Source organism: Taudactylus pleione, unplaced genomic scaffold (genome assembly GCF_031769625.1).
Source record: "Taudactylus pleione unplaced genomic scaffold, aTauple2 ptg000556l, whole genome shotgun sequence".
Lineage (NCBI taxonomy): Eukaryota > Metazoa > Chordata > Amphibia > Anura > Myobatrachidae > Taudactylus > Taudactylus pleione.
Window position 1 is genome coordinate 20544932 of NW_028284958.1, and position 16162 is coordinate 20561093.

Here is a 16162-nt window from a genome sequence, read left to right on the forward strand (position 1 = left end):
CATTATCTCACTTTGGTCATTTAATCGTGTTTAACCAGGATCAGAACACCTACTGCATTCATGTTTCAAAGCAGGGTATGTACGTGCGTAATATACTGTAAGTCAGTAGGGTTGTACAAGTAGTTTATCTGGATAGTAAAAATGTTACTTGCCACTGTTATTTAAAAGACATTAGCGTTCTAGTGGGGTTAGTGCAGCGGGTTGGGTATGAGATCCCGGCTGTCGGCATCCCAACAGTCAGACACCCATAAGGAAATAAGGTAAGACTAATCCTTACCCCTAACCCTCACTCCTCGGTGCCTAACCCTAACCTCCCCCCTAGTGCCTAAATCTAACCTCCCACTCTACCTGCAACCTAAACATAACAATCCCCCCTAGTGCCTAAATCTACCCTCCCTCTCCCCACACCCTAAACATAACAATCCCCCCTAGTGCCTAAACCTAACCTCCCCCTACCCGCTCTCTAAACCTAACACTCCCGCCTAGTGCCAACACCTAAACCCTCCCCATAATGGCTAACCCGCACCCTAACCCTCCCCCTAACGCCCGATACTTACCTTCGGGATGCCGGCGGTCAGGATTCTGGTGCCGGGATCCTGACACTGTCAGGATTTCGGCACCGGTATTTAGACCGTCGGTATCCTGCACGGCGGGATGCTGACTACATCCCTAGTGCAGTCTGTAGCCACTACAACATTAAAATGGTAACTGCAGCTCACAGTATTATAGCTTTCCAAATGCTATTTTGGTCATGTGTAAGATGGGTGGCTGCGGCCAGGTAGCCCCAGCCCCCGGGAGACTTCTTCAATTTTCCAGGTGGCTGCATGTGCTACCCAATTTTCAGGAGCCTTCTGGCCATTCTGGGAGTTGAATCTGTGCAAAAAGGGCTCCTATGCGAATAGCCGCAGCTTTCCTTACGCAAGTTCCTTTAATCTGTGACCTTAATCGCACAGAAATTGGTTTTACACACATTGCAACCAAGTGTCTCTAATAACCTGTGTGTGGCTTTTTGCAGATGCGTATGATGCGCAAATTTGAAAGAAATGTACACCGCTACTCCCCTTGGAGCGTCTGAGAAATAATGTAAGACTAACCATTACCTTTAACCCTCCCTCCCCGGTGCCTAACCCCAACTTGCCCCCTAGTGCCTAAGCCTAGCCTCCTGCTCCCCGCAACCTAAACCTAACACCCCCTCCCCAATGCATAAACCTAACCTCCCCCCTAGTGCCTAAACCCCTCCCCGCACCCTAACACCCCCTCCCTGGTGCCTAACCCTAACCCTCCCCCTAGTGCCTAACCCTAACCCCGCACCCTAACACCCTGATACTTATCTTCGGGATGCCGACAGTCAGGATACTGGTGCCGGGATCCCAACCTGTCGGGATTTCGGCGCCGGTATTCAGACCATCGACATCCTGCGTACCGACTAGATCCCATTCAGGGATCCCGACCTATCGGGATTTTGGCGCTGGTACCCGAAAGCCGGGATGCCGACTACATCCCATTCAAAATGGGTGGCAATACAGATTTTGAGTCCCTTTTTGATTATTTCTAATAATCTTTTCTTTAATACAGTAAAGTGTATATTTACTATATTATCAACACTAAATACATATTGTATACGTGTGTTCTTCCAGAGTTTTTTTATTTTATATATTTGTTTGGCTTAAAAAAAGCAGCATTCATTTGAGTCATCTATAATTAAAATAAGATTTAAATTATATGATTAACTGTTAACTGTTAATTCTCCCTCCCTCTAGATTGCTAGCTCCTGGGGGAATTTCCTATTATGGCATTACTTTGTGTTTATTCTGAAACCTTTATTATGAAGCCATCATGGTATATGGAGTTGTGGAATATGTTGCAGTAAGTAATATTGATAATAAATAGTAAAGAATAAAATCTAACAACATTGAACTTTGCAGTAGGAGAAATATATATATTTTTTTTTAAATCACTTTGTTGCCCGGTTCATCGTCTTTCTATAAGTTAGCCAGTACATTACCGTACCCTGCAGATGCCCATGTCATAACATACTAAAGGGCAGATTCCATTAGTCCTAAGATTCTGTGGAAACTTACATGCTAATGGGATATTACGACAGGAAACCTCACTTGTTTTTAATCGTATTCCATAAAGAGTTGCGAGCAAAAACTAAACAAGGTTTTTTTCTGTCGTGATAATGGGAAATGTGTGCAGCCGCACATCACTTAGGTGTTTGATTTTGTGTCATTATGGTGTTTATCAAAGCTTGAAGAGAGATACAATTGTGAGAGATAAAGTACTAACCAATCAGCTTCTAACTTACATTTTACAGGCTGTGTTTGAAAAATTACAGGAGCTGATTTATTGGTACTTTATCTCTCACAATTTTATCTCTTTCCAAGCTTTGATAAATACCCCCCATATATCATATTAAAATAAATATATTCAAAAATCATATTTCTTTTTATTAATAATATCAAAGTTATACCTTTTATAACATGTTAAATACTGTATCGGGTTGATTGTTTAACTTGTTTTTGTGGTGGTTTTTTTGTAAGCATACAGCTATATAATGGCTGTTTTCCTGTTACTTTAATTTATTAAAAAGAAAAGAGTCAACAAGATTGATAAAAAATTAAGCTTTTTTTTATTACAAACATCTGAGTCCTGTTAATGAGAAGCCAGAGTTCCCCCATATAAATCCCCAGCCCTTCTGTACAGTTCAACACCTTTGGTCCATCTGTCTCTCTATCTCCGTCTTCTGATTATTGATGCATGTTCTTTCATTATAACAAAATAAACCTAAACAATTCAGTCACTTCAGGACTAACAAGACTATAGTCTAGCCTGTATTAAACCTACCTCACTGTACCTACTTCTAGATGCACTCACAGTTACAGAATATTACCACTTCCGTGGTACCCTAGCTTATTGTCTGACACTCGTGATTGGCTGTTATTGGTCCACTGAAAATGTAAAAGGGAGTTATTCTCTTTCTTAAGGGTGGCAGCATATTGGAAGTTTCCTGTTCTAGGTTAGATGTTCTATATGTCACATCCACCCAAGAAGACAGTACTCCCCCTCTTTTTAGATTTCTTCTGCCACTTTTGGCATCAAATAACACATTCATTATTGAGGGAAGAAACCCTTTAGAAACCTAGACAGTTTGCAAGTGTCCTTTCTAAGTGTCTTTCTATGTAATGTGTGTAGCCCTGTCCATTTATGGGAGCAAACAATAAACATGATCCATTACTCAGACAGTATACGTAGGCGCCTGCTGACATATATGTACGGCAGATTACACAACCCATTACAAGCTGGTATAGGCTTTATAATGATTAGATGATGTGGAATACGGCAGAAAATCTAAGCTAGGGATGTGGAAAACAATGGAAGAATGTATAGAGAGCTTATATTTGGAAATATATATCTGTAAAAGCCATCACTACAATGGGAAGCACCCGTACTAACATTCATTATGTATAAAATATGATAACATGAATCCAACAATTCCTCACAAATATACTTGTTCCTGTTTTCTCATAGGAGACATGTTTTGCTCTACAATATTTTATTTATGAGAGGCAGAAACCAATGCAATAAACATGTCTTGTACTAATTCAGGAGAGTAATACAGACTACAAATAAGCTGGTCTACATATTAAGCATACTAATCCGCTCTAGCAGAATTTCCAGGAGTCTCCCGAATTTGGGGAAGTTCTCCCGGGTTCCAGAAGAGTAGAGAAGCTTCTTGCATCCTGCCAACTTCTCCAGTGTAGCGCACGGGTGGGAGAATAGCGGGATGATGCTGGTTGCAAGGTCACCCCCTTTCCCCCCCTGGTAGGTGAGTATGGTATCATAGCAATATAGAGAATACAACAGCACCTTCCCACTGTTTCCTGCATTGCCATGCTGCATGGTATTTACTTATTATTATCATGTGGAATATTATGAAGAACTCTCCTCTGCTTTGTGCACCAAAAGACTCACCTGCATTCTTTAGCAGACCTGCATCAGATGTAAAAACGACATATTACATATAAAACGATCGGCTCCAGGAAGAGCCATAAAGACTGACTATAGTGTGTGAGCCCTTTACACCAGATATGACAAAATAAAATTAGGAAGGAAGTATAGTCACAAGGCAGATTATTGTATTGAAAAGTTTAGTATCTAAGTAAGCAAAAATATATATGTAAATATACAAGATTCTTGGCTAAAAGTTTTAAATACGTACATTTTGAAAATTTCATAAACAAGACGGTTTAAAATATATTTGGGAGAATCAATCACAGTCGCCTATTCCTACAGAGCCTCGTGCGCTATTACTATATGTGCAAAAAAAAAAGTTTCCCTCCTGTAGTTACCTTATATATGCGCAGTTGTACATTGCACGTGGTTCTGACAGAATATTACATTTAATAATTACATTTGCCACATTATGTTTAATACTTCTAAAAAAAAATTTACATAACGGGGACAACTATGAAAAGTGGTGCAGAGGTAATTGTACAAAGAACATTTAACCTATAACACATGGGGCTTGATTTTTATTGCGATTGCTTGTGCACGGAATACCCTAAAAGCTCTTACGGCGCAAAGGCACTGTTGTAATTGAGACTCACGCTATCAGAAAATGTCTTAGGAAAGTGATGGGCGGTCTTGGACGGTGACTGGGAGGTGGCCAAGAAGACACACGGAGAAGGTCCATCATCTCATGGGCGTGTTATTGGAGTGTTACGTCGTGTCACTGATAGTGTTTGCTTACAGAGACGCTCAATCGTTCACATTGGAGGACATACTCGTATGGAAAACCTGCACCCACCATAAGGCAGGTGCAAGTTTTGATGTGGCTTCTAAAGACGCACCAGGCGGTTTTACAGCATCTACAGATGCTCAAAGCGGGTGTCTCAGCCAGTACACATTCATGCACCCAGATGTACACTTGGGACTTGTAGCAGCATTTAGTCGCAGATGGGGAGCCGCGTCTGCCTCCACCTCTAAATCAGGAACATTAGCTTTTACATTCTAAACTGTACTAGAAAATCACAATTGTCTGTTACCGTAATTACCTAGGCACCTGTTCTCCTAAATATCCCTCATTATTGCTTACGGTCCATTTTGTAATATAATTTATTTAATAGATAAAATGTAGAAGCATAAATCAATGGGAAAAAGGTATTGTGTTGCTTTCATGAAACAGTAAGGACATGTATTCCATCAAGAAGTTATTCTAAAGTGCAGCCATTGCCTACTCTCAGCAAAGGCAGCCATTTTGTGGGCTAAGTCAGTATACAAGAGGATGCAAAACAATGAATTCACAAGGAACCAGTGCTATGGCTGAGGAAACATATGCCTCATTGATTTCACAAGCGTCTCGTGGTTTTATTGGCTTCTTTATCATGCATAAAGGATTAGCCAATGAATTGGCTTTCTTCCATGTGTGCAGACAATGATGCTACAAGTGTGACAACTCTATGCCGTAACTATTACCTGATCATTAACTATGTTGTATATAGTATGCCGATGGCAACGTTAGTTCTCAGGTGTTGTAATACTTATGATATTATTTCACTGTCCCAAAATGAACCAGTAAAGTGAAAAGTCAGACTCTGTAACAATGACATAAAAAAATAAATAAACTGTTATTTACATTTTCAAGTACAGTATTACAGTTTGAAATTTAATGTACCCCAAGGGCATGGCCAATTCAAGAAAGGAAGCTAACAAACCAGTATGCGCAATTGAACTGATGGATATAACACATTTCAGACTGAACATTTATTGAAACCATATTTTTAGTCAGCGTGCTGGCAAATAGCCACTCCATTCCCAATGCAGAGGCCGGTAATTGCATTTCCCCACTATAATTTCCATATGATCTCTGCTCACCTTACTCTGGGTGCTAATGCAGAATGAAAAGCAACTTTATTATTCATTTTTTGTTTTCTTTTCCTGTTTTTGATGATGATTACATCACATTTCTTCATTGAGATAAATAAATTAAGCTTAAAATTGTATATGCTTTGTAAATTGGGAGCATGTTTCTCTTATCCTCAATACATGCAGTTTTCTTTCTCTGATGTTCGTCAAACCTAAAAAAAACCATTACAGCTTGTAGCCTTTTTGACTCCATTATGAGACGTCTGTGACCAGATTCCCTCTGAGTCACTAGGATTCCAATATAGCATAATGATAAAAAAAAGACATGCCCTCCTACATACTGCAATATTTAGGCCACTTATGTCCCTCACAATGTAAAGGCAACATTCTAGAATTATTCTCATTTCCATATCACACCGTCAGTGGGCCTCACATCTGGAAGGTTGATATTGCTTTGGACAGGTATCAAAGTAGTGGAAAATACAAGATACAGTCTTCAACCATTCCCCTGGTAATTCTCACTGCTGAAAAGTGCAATCCAAAGGATGACAGAAGGAAGGAAGTCATTAAGGCAGATACAAAATTCACATCTTTCACATAAAAAAGTATATGTGTAGATTAGAAGCTGTATGCTGATACTTTCTTTTAACATTAATTAAAGATCGATAAAGAAAAGCATTGTTCCATAAGATTCCTGTCTGCTGTAAAATCTATGGGACTATAGAAAGAAATGATCTTTTGTTTCCCTTGAATGTTCATGTCTGTTAATTCTCATAATTATTGGATGAATAATAGAAGAAGCTAAGAATACAGATATTCATATACATTCAGCTATCAATCCTCACATCCCACTTGAGACGATGATTTTAAAATTGACTTAAGAAATGTTAGTTCTGATAATTTGCATAAAGCTGTAATACACCCATGAAGTTGAGGTGCCCTAACTATCTGCCCAGAAATTTTTCCCATTGTTACTGTGCAGGACCGCGTTGTCTTGTCAAAAGAGAGTTTAGGCTTCCTGTGGACCTTGATCTACTACTTGCTCTTTGTTGCCTTCCAAGTCTGCCTCCTTGTCTAGCTGCACTTGAAGCTGCCAATACATTGCCACGGAACACACTTTGCTGCCCCACATCCTTCTCCAAGCAGTTAAAAGTAAGAGCTACTCCTACATTATTTTTCATTACCCTTGACGACCCATCAGAGGTGCCATCAAAGCATCTACCAAGTGCTATCTCCTTGGCTGTTCTTGAATCCTGATCAGTGACTGTGTAGATGCCATAATTATGTCCAAGTGGATCAAGTGGGGCCAGCATTGTATACTCATTGGTGTCATTGTTAACTGCCATTGGTAGATGGTTGACAAGATATTCATGCAACATGGTATTTATGACTTCTCTCCGACAGCTTCCTTGTGGAACAATCTTCACAAGTGTGCGGTCCACTCGGTCTTGATCATACAGCATCCCACTACATTTGAATTCCACACATGCTGTTGAGAGGTTGGGTTCCTCCTGGTCTTTGGTACTCCGGACATCTCTAATGCCATAGAGCTGACCAACCGTCTGTGGATGGGTGCCACCCATGTTTCGGGACCTCACCATAATCTCCTGAGGACCAACTATTTTAACTTTCATGTAGCAAGCCCTGTACTCCATTGGCTTGGGCCACCATGCTAAATAGTCAGCAGTCCAGCTCATTGGGTCATCATCATTGAAAGAGACAGTGTTATAGTCATATATATCACCTTCCACTCTGTAAAATCTAAAATGTGCAGCACTGTAAGATGCTTCTTCGCACTCTAGAAGTTTGTCATATGCATAAACAGGACCATTACTCTCCTCAGCAACATTCGGACTTGGTTTAGCTACATTGATGCTGAAAGCTGTTTTCTTGACTTTGGAGTCATCATGATCTGTTCTTTTGTAATTCAGTTTATTTAGGTAGGGCTGTGGAACACCAATTATATTTGGGTTGAACTTGGGGGAAGATTCCACTGCTTCCAGCTCTTCTCCCCCCAGAGTGGCAGTTACAAATGCAAAGTAGGCATCTGAGGTGCTGTCATCACAAAAAGCAGGCAAGCATGCGCCATTTGGACCTGTTATGGCACTGTCAAAACGGCCCCAAGCTCGGGGATTGGAGGCAAATCCTGACATAGGTTCCATATTAATTAAGTTCACTACCACACCTTCAATTTGTTCACTTGGAAGAAATCGTTCACTCCTATATGCACGGATTTTCACATAACATCTTCTGCTTTCAGGTACATCTAGGTTAAATAGTCTTCTCTCCCTAATTTCCATGTTCCCAACAAGGAAGGTCCTCTCCTCTCTTTTACCACGTCGAACTCCTATCTGCAGGAAGTCCCCCTCCTCCTCCCAAAGACCTGTTTCTGGATTTAAAGACCATAATTTCATGCTCTCAAGGTGTTCCGACATTTTGACTTGGCTGGAGTCCAAGTAGACTTTAACTGCTCCTGCATTCAATGATTCTGTTGCCTTCTCATCAGTAAAGTCTACAGAGAACATTCCATAGGACCGTAGTGGCATGGTGTCTCCTTCTTCATTGACAAAATTTAAGTCACTTTGAGCAGCAGTAGCTGTTGATATATTTCGTGGATCCAAAAATGTGACACTGGCCTTTACTTTTCCATTGTAGATCTCTCCATTTTGTCGGTAGAAAGAATTTGGTGGGATTTCCAATTCAGCTATAGGATCGATATTTTCCACATCTCCAAGTGATATTTGGTTTGTCTTCATAGAATCCAATATCACTGGCTCTTTTTTCCTGAGAAGGTGAACCTCATGAAATACAGCACCTCCTTTTTTATTGAATGGAAGAACTTTTGTGGTGTTAACAAACTTCTGTAATCGATCTACAAAAGTGAGAACTAACCTCTCTGTTTCTGCAGGTACTTGGATGGAGAAAGTACCTTTATACCCAGTCATGCTGACTCTGGAATTCCCCATGTATATATGGCCAAACCGCATTGGTTCTCCAGTATCGGCTGCCACTGCTCTCCCACGAACAATTATCTTTGTCTCTGTACATTTTAGGCATCCACACTCCACAGCCACTTTAATTGGAAGAACATAACCCTGACAAGAGACTTCTTCCACTTTTGTGTTAGTGAGTCCACAGCAGTAGGGCACGGTGTCCTTACACCGCAGACCATTGTCCAGATCTCCAGGGCAGGAAGTCAAGGGGCATTTTCCCACATTGTAGTAGAATGAGTTTGTGGCATTTTGAAAGCAGTCATGAGGAAGTCGGATGAGATGTTTCTCTGGTTTTGGATTGCAGGCATTATCTTCATTAGCTGCAGAAAAGAATAAATATAATGATCACACTACATTATGTTCAAAACAGTATGCTGATGCTTTACCTCAAATGCCTAGTCCTTATTATTAAAATAATAAGTACTAATCGAAGCCAAATGGGTGCTACTGTATGAATGAAAATTTTGACCTCTCCACCTGCTTGTGGATTGAGTTCTATTATGTGAGAACAAACCAATGTTCTAGCTCAAATCTCAGTTTTATTCCATAATGTTACTGGAAAATTTACACTTAAATTCTACAGAAATCCCTTTTAAATCATGTAATACAGACAGGCCTAGTGTCCCGTCACTCTCAGAACACACGTAATACAGACAGCACCAGTGCCCCCTCATTCTCAGTACACATTTAATACAGTCAGTCCTAGTGTTCCCTTGATCTCAGGCAGCATCATAACAGGGCGGCAGTGCGTCCTGTGCCAGCCCCGCCCCCTAAACCTATGGCATCATGACATTATGCCTAGGGGGTGGGACACTGCGTCCTTAGGATGCTCTGGGAATGACTACAAGCTGTAGTGTGCCTGCCCAGAGCATTGCGTCTCTGTGGTATTGTTACTGGCTGCAGGGTGCCATTACAGGAATTCTGCAAGACACGTGCAGGTGCCGTGGGGCAGTGACAGTGCTGCCCCCAGGGTCCTGCACCCTTTAAGATGGCACAGGTGGCACATCCCTAGTTGTGTCCCGATAGCAGGGCCATATGTTATGCAGTCAGTACCGGTCCGATATATGTAATACAGACAGTCCCAGTGTCCCCTCACTCTTAGGGCATATGTAATACGGACAGTCCTGGTGTCCCCTCACTTTGAGGACACATGTATTACAGTCAGTTCTGGTCAGAGAGAGCCGGCCCTAGCCAAATTAGTGCCTAGGCAAGATTTTGGGTGGTGCCCCCCCATGGGATCTTGAAAAAAGGGGTGTGGACTCATGGAAGGAGCGTGATCTTTCTGTGCTGTGGCCCCTTCCCCCATTGTGCTGTGCTCCCACCACAGATCACAGCACCCATCACCCAGCACAGTACCCCTCACAGCACCCCTCTTCCAGCACAGATCAAATCACCCTTCACCTGCACCTCTCCCAGCACATCACAGATCACAGCACCCCTGACCCAGCACAGGTCATAGAACCCATTACCCTTCTCCTAACACAGCACCCCTCACCGAGCACAGCACCCTTCACCCCTCTCCCAGCGCCTCTCGCCAAGAACAGCACAAATCACAGTACTCATCACCCAACACAGCAGACCACCTATCACCCCTCTCCCAGCCCAGCACCCCTCTCCCAGCAGCAATCACAGCACCGATCACCCCTGTCCCAGTACAGCACTCATCACCCCGGCACTCACCCAGCACAGCACCCCCTCACCCAGCACAACACCCCTCACCCAGCACCCTGGCCCTCACCCAGCACAGCACCCCCATCACCCAGCAAAACACCCCTCACCCAGCACCCCTCACCAAGAACAACACAAATCACAGTACTCATCACCCAACACAGCAGACCACCTATCACCCCTCTCCCAGCCCAGCACCCCTCTCCCAGCAGCAATCACAGCACCGATCACCCCTGTCCCAGTACAGCACTCATCACCCCGGCACTCACCCAGCACAGCACCCCCTCACCCAGCACAACACCCCTCACCCAGCACCCTGGCCCTCACCCAGCACAGCACCCCCATCACCCAGCAAAACACCCCTCACCCAGCACCCCTCACCAAGAACAACACAAATCACAGTACTCATCACCCAACACAGCAGACCACCTATCACTCCTCTCCCAGCCCAGCACCCCTCTCCCAGCAGCAATCACAGCACCGATCACCCCTGTCCCAGTACAGCACTCATCACCCCGGCACTCACCCAGCACAGCACCCCCTCACCCAGCACAACACCCCTCACCCAGCACCCTGGCCCTCATCCAGCACAGCACCCCCATCACCCAGCAAAACACCACTCACCCAGCACCCTGGCCCTCACCCAGCACAACACCTCTCTCTCCCAGCAGAGCAGGGTTTCAGCACCCACCCTCACCCAGCACCCATGTCCCAGGAGAGCACCCCTCTTCCAGCTGTAAGCACCACAGCACCCCGTCCCTCTCCCAGTTCCAAACTTACTTTACTTGAGCGCAGGCTGCAGAGCAACCCGTCTCGAGGTACAACAAGTCGTGGGCAGCGGATCCGCTTTTCCCAGCTCAGGCTGGCAGGCTGCATCCCGGTGTATGCCGCCCCAAGACAACCCAGCGCTAATAACTAGTTGCCTCCAGCAGCCCAGCCCCCGCAAACTGCAGCTGGTTGTTCTGCTGCTGCTGCCCGCTCACTGTTGCTGTCAGATGAGCTCCAATCATTGATGCTGCACAGCAGCAGTAGTAGCTGTCAGAGTCTCCACCCAGCCGACAGCAGGTGCCCCGGCTGTGCCTGCCCCAAACCTAGCTGGGCTTGGATGCCCCTAGGCATTTGCTTAGTTTCCCTATGCCTAGGGCCGGCCCTGCTGGTCCCAATTTAGAGTTTAATTCTACAGAAACCTTTTTTTCGAAACAAATGGAAATGTATTTGTAGTAAATCATGTAAGATTGTCTAAAGACTAGAACCTCATATTTGAGTAAAACCTAACCTGTCTAGACATTTTCAGGGTTATACTGTATGTCTTTGTACAGTCAGCTATAACATATCACTCTAAGCGTGCACTTTCTGCCTTATTTCAACTCACCAATAAGTGTGAGCCTTGCAGAATTGGATTTCACAAATCCAGCTTCATTTTTAGCTTTACAGTAGTAATCCCCTACTTGGTTCCTCTTCAGCTTGCGTAGGACTAGCTGGTTGCTGGATTTATACACACTCTGATCCAGTAGGGTCCCATTGTGGTACCTTCAAAACAAGCAAGGTAAAAGGTTAGGAACGGACAGTAACAAACATACATTTGTTCGGTAGAAAGAAAATCAGCATGGAATGGTATATGCAGCTGAAAGTAAAAGTGAAAGGGAATGTCTCTATTTGTCGTATGTTTTAGCACTGCATCTTAGTTTGTTACCCACTGTAGCCTTGTGAAGTTTTACTTTTCATTATATGATAAAATATCGAAGAACACTTTCAGGTCTGGCGACTGATATCCTGGCTTACTCCCTTCCAATCCATGTGCTTGTCTCCGTTGTACCCTCCACATCCCCTGTTTACCATTTATAAATTGCTTATTGACCACCTCTTCTCCACTAGAGCAAAATTTACAAGTGACTGGGAGGCAGACATAAAGGGCGTGATGGGGGAAGATAGGCCAGAAATTTTTGGTAATACGTTTTCTATCTCAGTTGAAACTCACTATAAAGTTATATCCTGCTGGTATAGATACCCCAGTCTCTCTGCAAAAATGTATCCTGGGGTCTCCAGCACCTTCTGGAGGTACAATATGGCCCTCAGCACATCGTTACACATATGATGGGCATGCCCTGTCCTGCACCCATTCTGGAATAAGGTAGAGACTGCTGGCATCATCCTCCATTAAGATCTACCCTCTTGCCTTAGTTTTTGGCTCTTGAATCTTTTACATAGACCCCGGGATCTCTATAAGAAGTCCCTGCTACATCATATTTTTAGTGCCTCTAAGGTGGTAATCCCAGACTGAGTGGCATAATGTGTAAGGAGCCTTACTGTGGCATAATGCCCATAAGTGCATAACATGCCCATAATAGCCACCTTCCAGTCACCGCCCAGGTGCTCTAAATACATTTCCAATTGGTACTGCGACATGTGGGCCGCATGCGCTGTATGACTATTTAGCTACTTAGATGGATGCGCGGTTGAAAAACTTTGACTATTGACATTGCCTCTGAATCAGGCCCCATTTTTCATGTTACCTACCACAGATACTGCTCTATGGCTGGCTCCCCCACAGCATTACAGCAGAATGTCACACTTTGGCCCACACGCCGCAACTTGGCTTCAGGATTCTCCACTATGTAAGGCTTTTCTGTGAGGGACAAAGAGTGACAATTGTTAAATACATTCTATTTTTTTCTATATTTCACTTTGAATTAAGAATTGGTTGGCATAGCATACCCCTGGGCAGCCTAACTGTACCTGATTTCAGGATGCCCAAGGCAGAATGGTTGTCATGTAGTGGGGAGTATTAGTGTAAAGCAGGGGCTTCTGCGGGGTATTAATGTAAGGTATGGGCTTTTTATGTACTATAGTGACCGCAGAGGAGTATTAATTAAATATGGGTCTCTTCCTATTAAGTACTGGGGATTTTACTTTAATGTGGGGTTATGAACATATTATAGGGGCTAATAATATAATGTGGGGTCTTTGTATTAAATCTTGGGGCTATTACTTTAATGATGCGGATAGTTGTGATAGCTGTCTTTATTAAGGCAGCAATCCCATGGCAAAATATGGTTGTGTGTTTTTTCAATACAAGTAATTTTGGCAGGCTATAAGAAGAGGCTTTATAATACACTTTATAATACACTTTTTCCATTGGTTTCTTACTGCTGCTATTATAGGGCCTGATTCAGACCCGTTCGCTAGATGCGATCGCTCGCATCCAGCGTATGCAAATTTTTCAAAGTGACGCCATGGGAAGCGCTCGCTCGCTAAGGCATAAGCACACCCACTTTAGCTGTGCGATCGATCGCTCTGTGTATGCAGACACCCACTAGTGTATGTAGAGACGCCCACTAGCGCACGTCATCTCCAGGAAGTTTATTAAAACATTGGGACATCGAGCACCATCGGTAGTGAACGCAGCACTTGCGGTAGCCATACCCTGCTGCAAGCACTGCGAGGACTTCAGTGTAAGAAACAGGCATGTGACGTGTACTATGACGCTGCCTGTTAATTATGCACGTCTTAAAAACGGCGTTGAAACACCCTGGCACGCCTGCATTCGCACCTTCACTCCCCCGTTATTAGTGTCCTGCCCCTGTTACCACCCACAAACGGCCTCTCCTGTCACTCATTTCACTGGGCTGTCTTTGCAGGGCGAGTGAACGGTATGCGATCGCAGTGAGTAGTTCGTGCACGCGCAGAGCGAAGCGTGCACTTGCGCGCACGCAGAACATCGGGCCCCTTGCGCGCACACGCATATAGCGAACGGGTCTGAATCAGGCCCATAGTTCTGCAAGACTTGTACAATGTTCTGTGAATACCATGGTACCTAATAAAGGGCCTGATTCATAGGTGCATGCAATGCCGATGTTGGTGGAGTTGAGCAATTATTTGCTACTGCACATGTACAAAAAATACAAACCGAATGTCACATGTGATCCACTGAGTTTACGCTATTATGTCCAGGATTGCTGGCATTAGTAATAGTGATGCCATACCATAGGTGTACCTGGGTGGTGATTGGTGGCCTGAAGTGAAAGCAAAAAAAGCTGCACCGGGCCCAGGTGACATGGGGCATGGCCCATGCCCCCTTAGGAAAAAAATAAGAAAAAAAATAATGTTTGCGCGCTGGGGAGGGGGGCATTGTGTGCCCCTCAGCCTGGCGCACAGCCAATGGGGGCAGCGATCAGCGTGATCGCTCCTCCCATAGGCATAGGAGGCTGCTCCGGCTGCTGCTTTAGCAGCCACGAGCAGTCTCCCAGTGCAGCCCAGCATACAGCAGCGTGTGCTGGGCTGCTGTTATGTAAGAGGGAGGGGGAGCAGTGCCGGACGTGGGCCCCCGCCGGGCTCCTCCAGCAAGTAAGTAATTAGTACCCGCTCCCCCTCCTCTCTGCGCCCCTGGATGTGTTATCAGATGCAGAGCCGCAGCCACAGAGGCCATGTTTAGTCGGAGTTGAGAAAGAGACACTGCACCCGACGTAGGCTGGTGCGACTGTCGATGATGAATACAATGATGCACCGATGATGGATTGTTTATAATCACCGACATAATCACACTGCCCACAGGCACTGAAAGTGGGCATCTCTGGGCTTGCACTGTCCGGTGCACACTAGTACAGAAGGGGAAGGCTGAAACTAGTATTTGTATATTACTGCCACTGCGACTCCGCAAAAAGTGTCCACCTCTGAGTCAGGCCCAAAGTGAGTAGCAAGTCATATCTGGGACTTGGAAACACATACATCTCTACAGTGTACGATTGTCCGGGCTATTCAGTTTGTTATGTCGCCAAGTTCCAGACTCTACTGGAGAAGAGGGCTGAGCTACACCAGGAGATAGGTGAGTATTTAAATTTTTTTTTTAGGCAAGCCGTGGGAATTCTATTGGAAAAGGGGACCGATCACAGGGGAGAAGGCAAGTATGTGTGATTGTGTTTGGTATGTAATAAAACTTTACTTTCTACGGTGTGTGAGTACTGTCATTATTTTACTATTTTTGTTACAGTGGCTGTACGGTGTGCTGGCCGCCTGCTGGCACTTGTAGTCCCACATTTGCCAATGGGCAGGCACGGTGGCACCTGTAGTCTGACTGTAAAAAACAATAGCACACATATAATAATCCCACTATTACCCCTGCACCCACCGGCCATGGGTGCAGGTAAGAGCCTCGGGCTTCAGCCTAAGCCTGGGGTGCTTGGGAGAGGGGGAAACCCTTTATTGAGGTCCTCACCTCCCCTGAGATCTCTGGCTTGGGCTGACCAGCTTGGGATGTTAATGCTTTTGCCAGAGTGACCCAGTGAAAGGGTACCCTAGTTGTGGCATTACACCCTGGCTAGTGTGAGTCCGGTTCTGGTTTTAAAAATATGGGGACAGCCACGCCACTTTTTTCCCATATTTTTAAAACCAGGACTGGCTCTTTTTTTAAAATATTAGCCCTTTCTTTTACTAATTTTACACACAAGCAGCCTGCACGTTTCTCACTGATATGTGCAGGCTGCTTGTTCGTGAGTGTTTAGGCTAGGGAAACACTGAGATTAAACACAGGTAGGAACAATTAAATACACCATAGAAAAACATGATCCTGACAAACACGGGAGCTTTAGTAAATTCCCAAATTTCTTTAAAAAAATACCCCCATGTATGATCGTTCC

At 44.3% G+C, this 16162-nt stretch overlaps 1 protein-coding gene across 2 annotated transcripts in view; it reads right to left on the minus strand.

Moving 5' to 3' along the window:
* Positions 1-5611: 5611 nt before the first annotated feature.
* Positions 5612-16162, minus strand: part of CILP (cartilage intermediate layer protein) — a 66663-nt gene continuing 56112 nt past the window's right edge. For both annotated transcript variants that reach the window (XM_088452739.1, XM_088452740.1), the window contains exons 7-9: positions 13047-13155; positions 11902-12059; positions 5612-9181 (exon numbers count right to left, since the gene is read on the minus strand). In XM_088452739.1, the coding sequence (XP_088308865.1) occupies positions 6840-9181; positions 11902-12059; positions 13047-13155 (2609 nt within the window). In that variant the 3' untranslated portion in view covers positions 5612-6839. The remainder of the gene's footprint in view (positions 9182-11901; positions 12060-13046; positions 13156-16162) is intronic.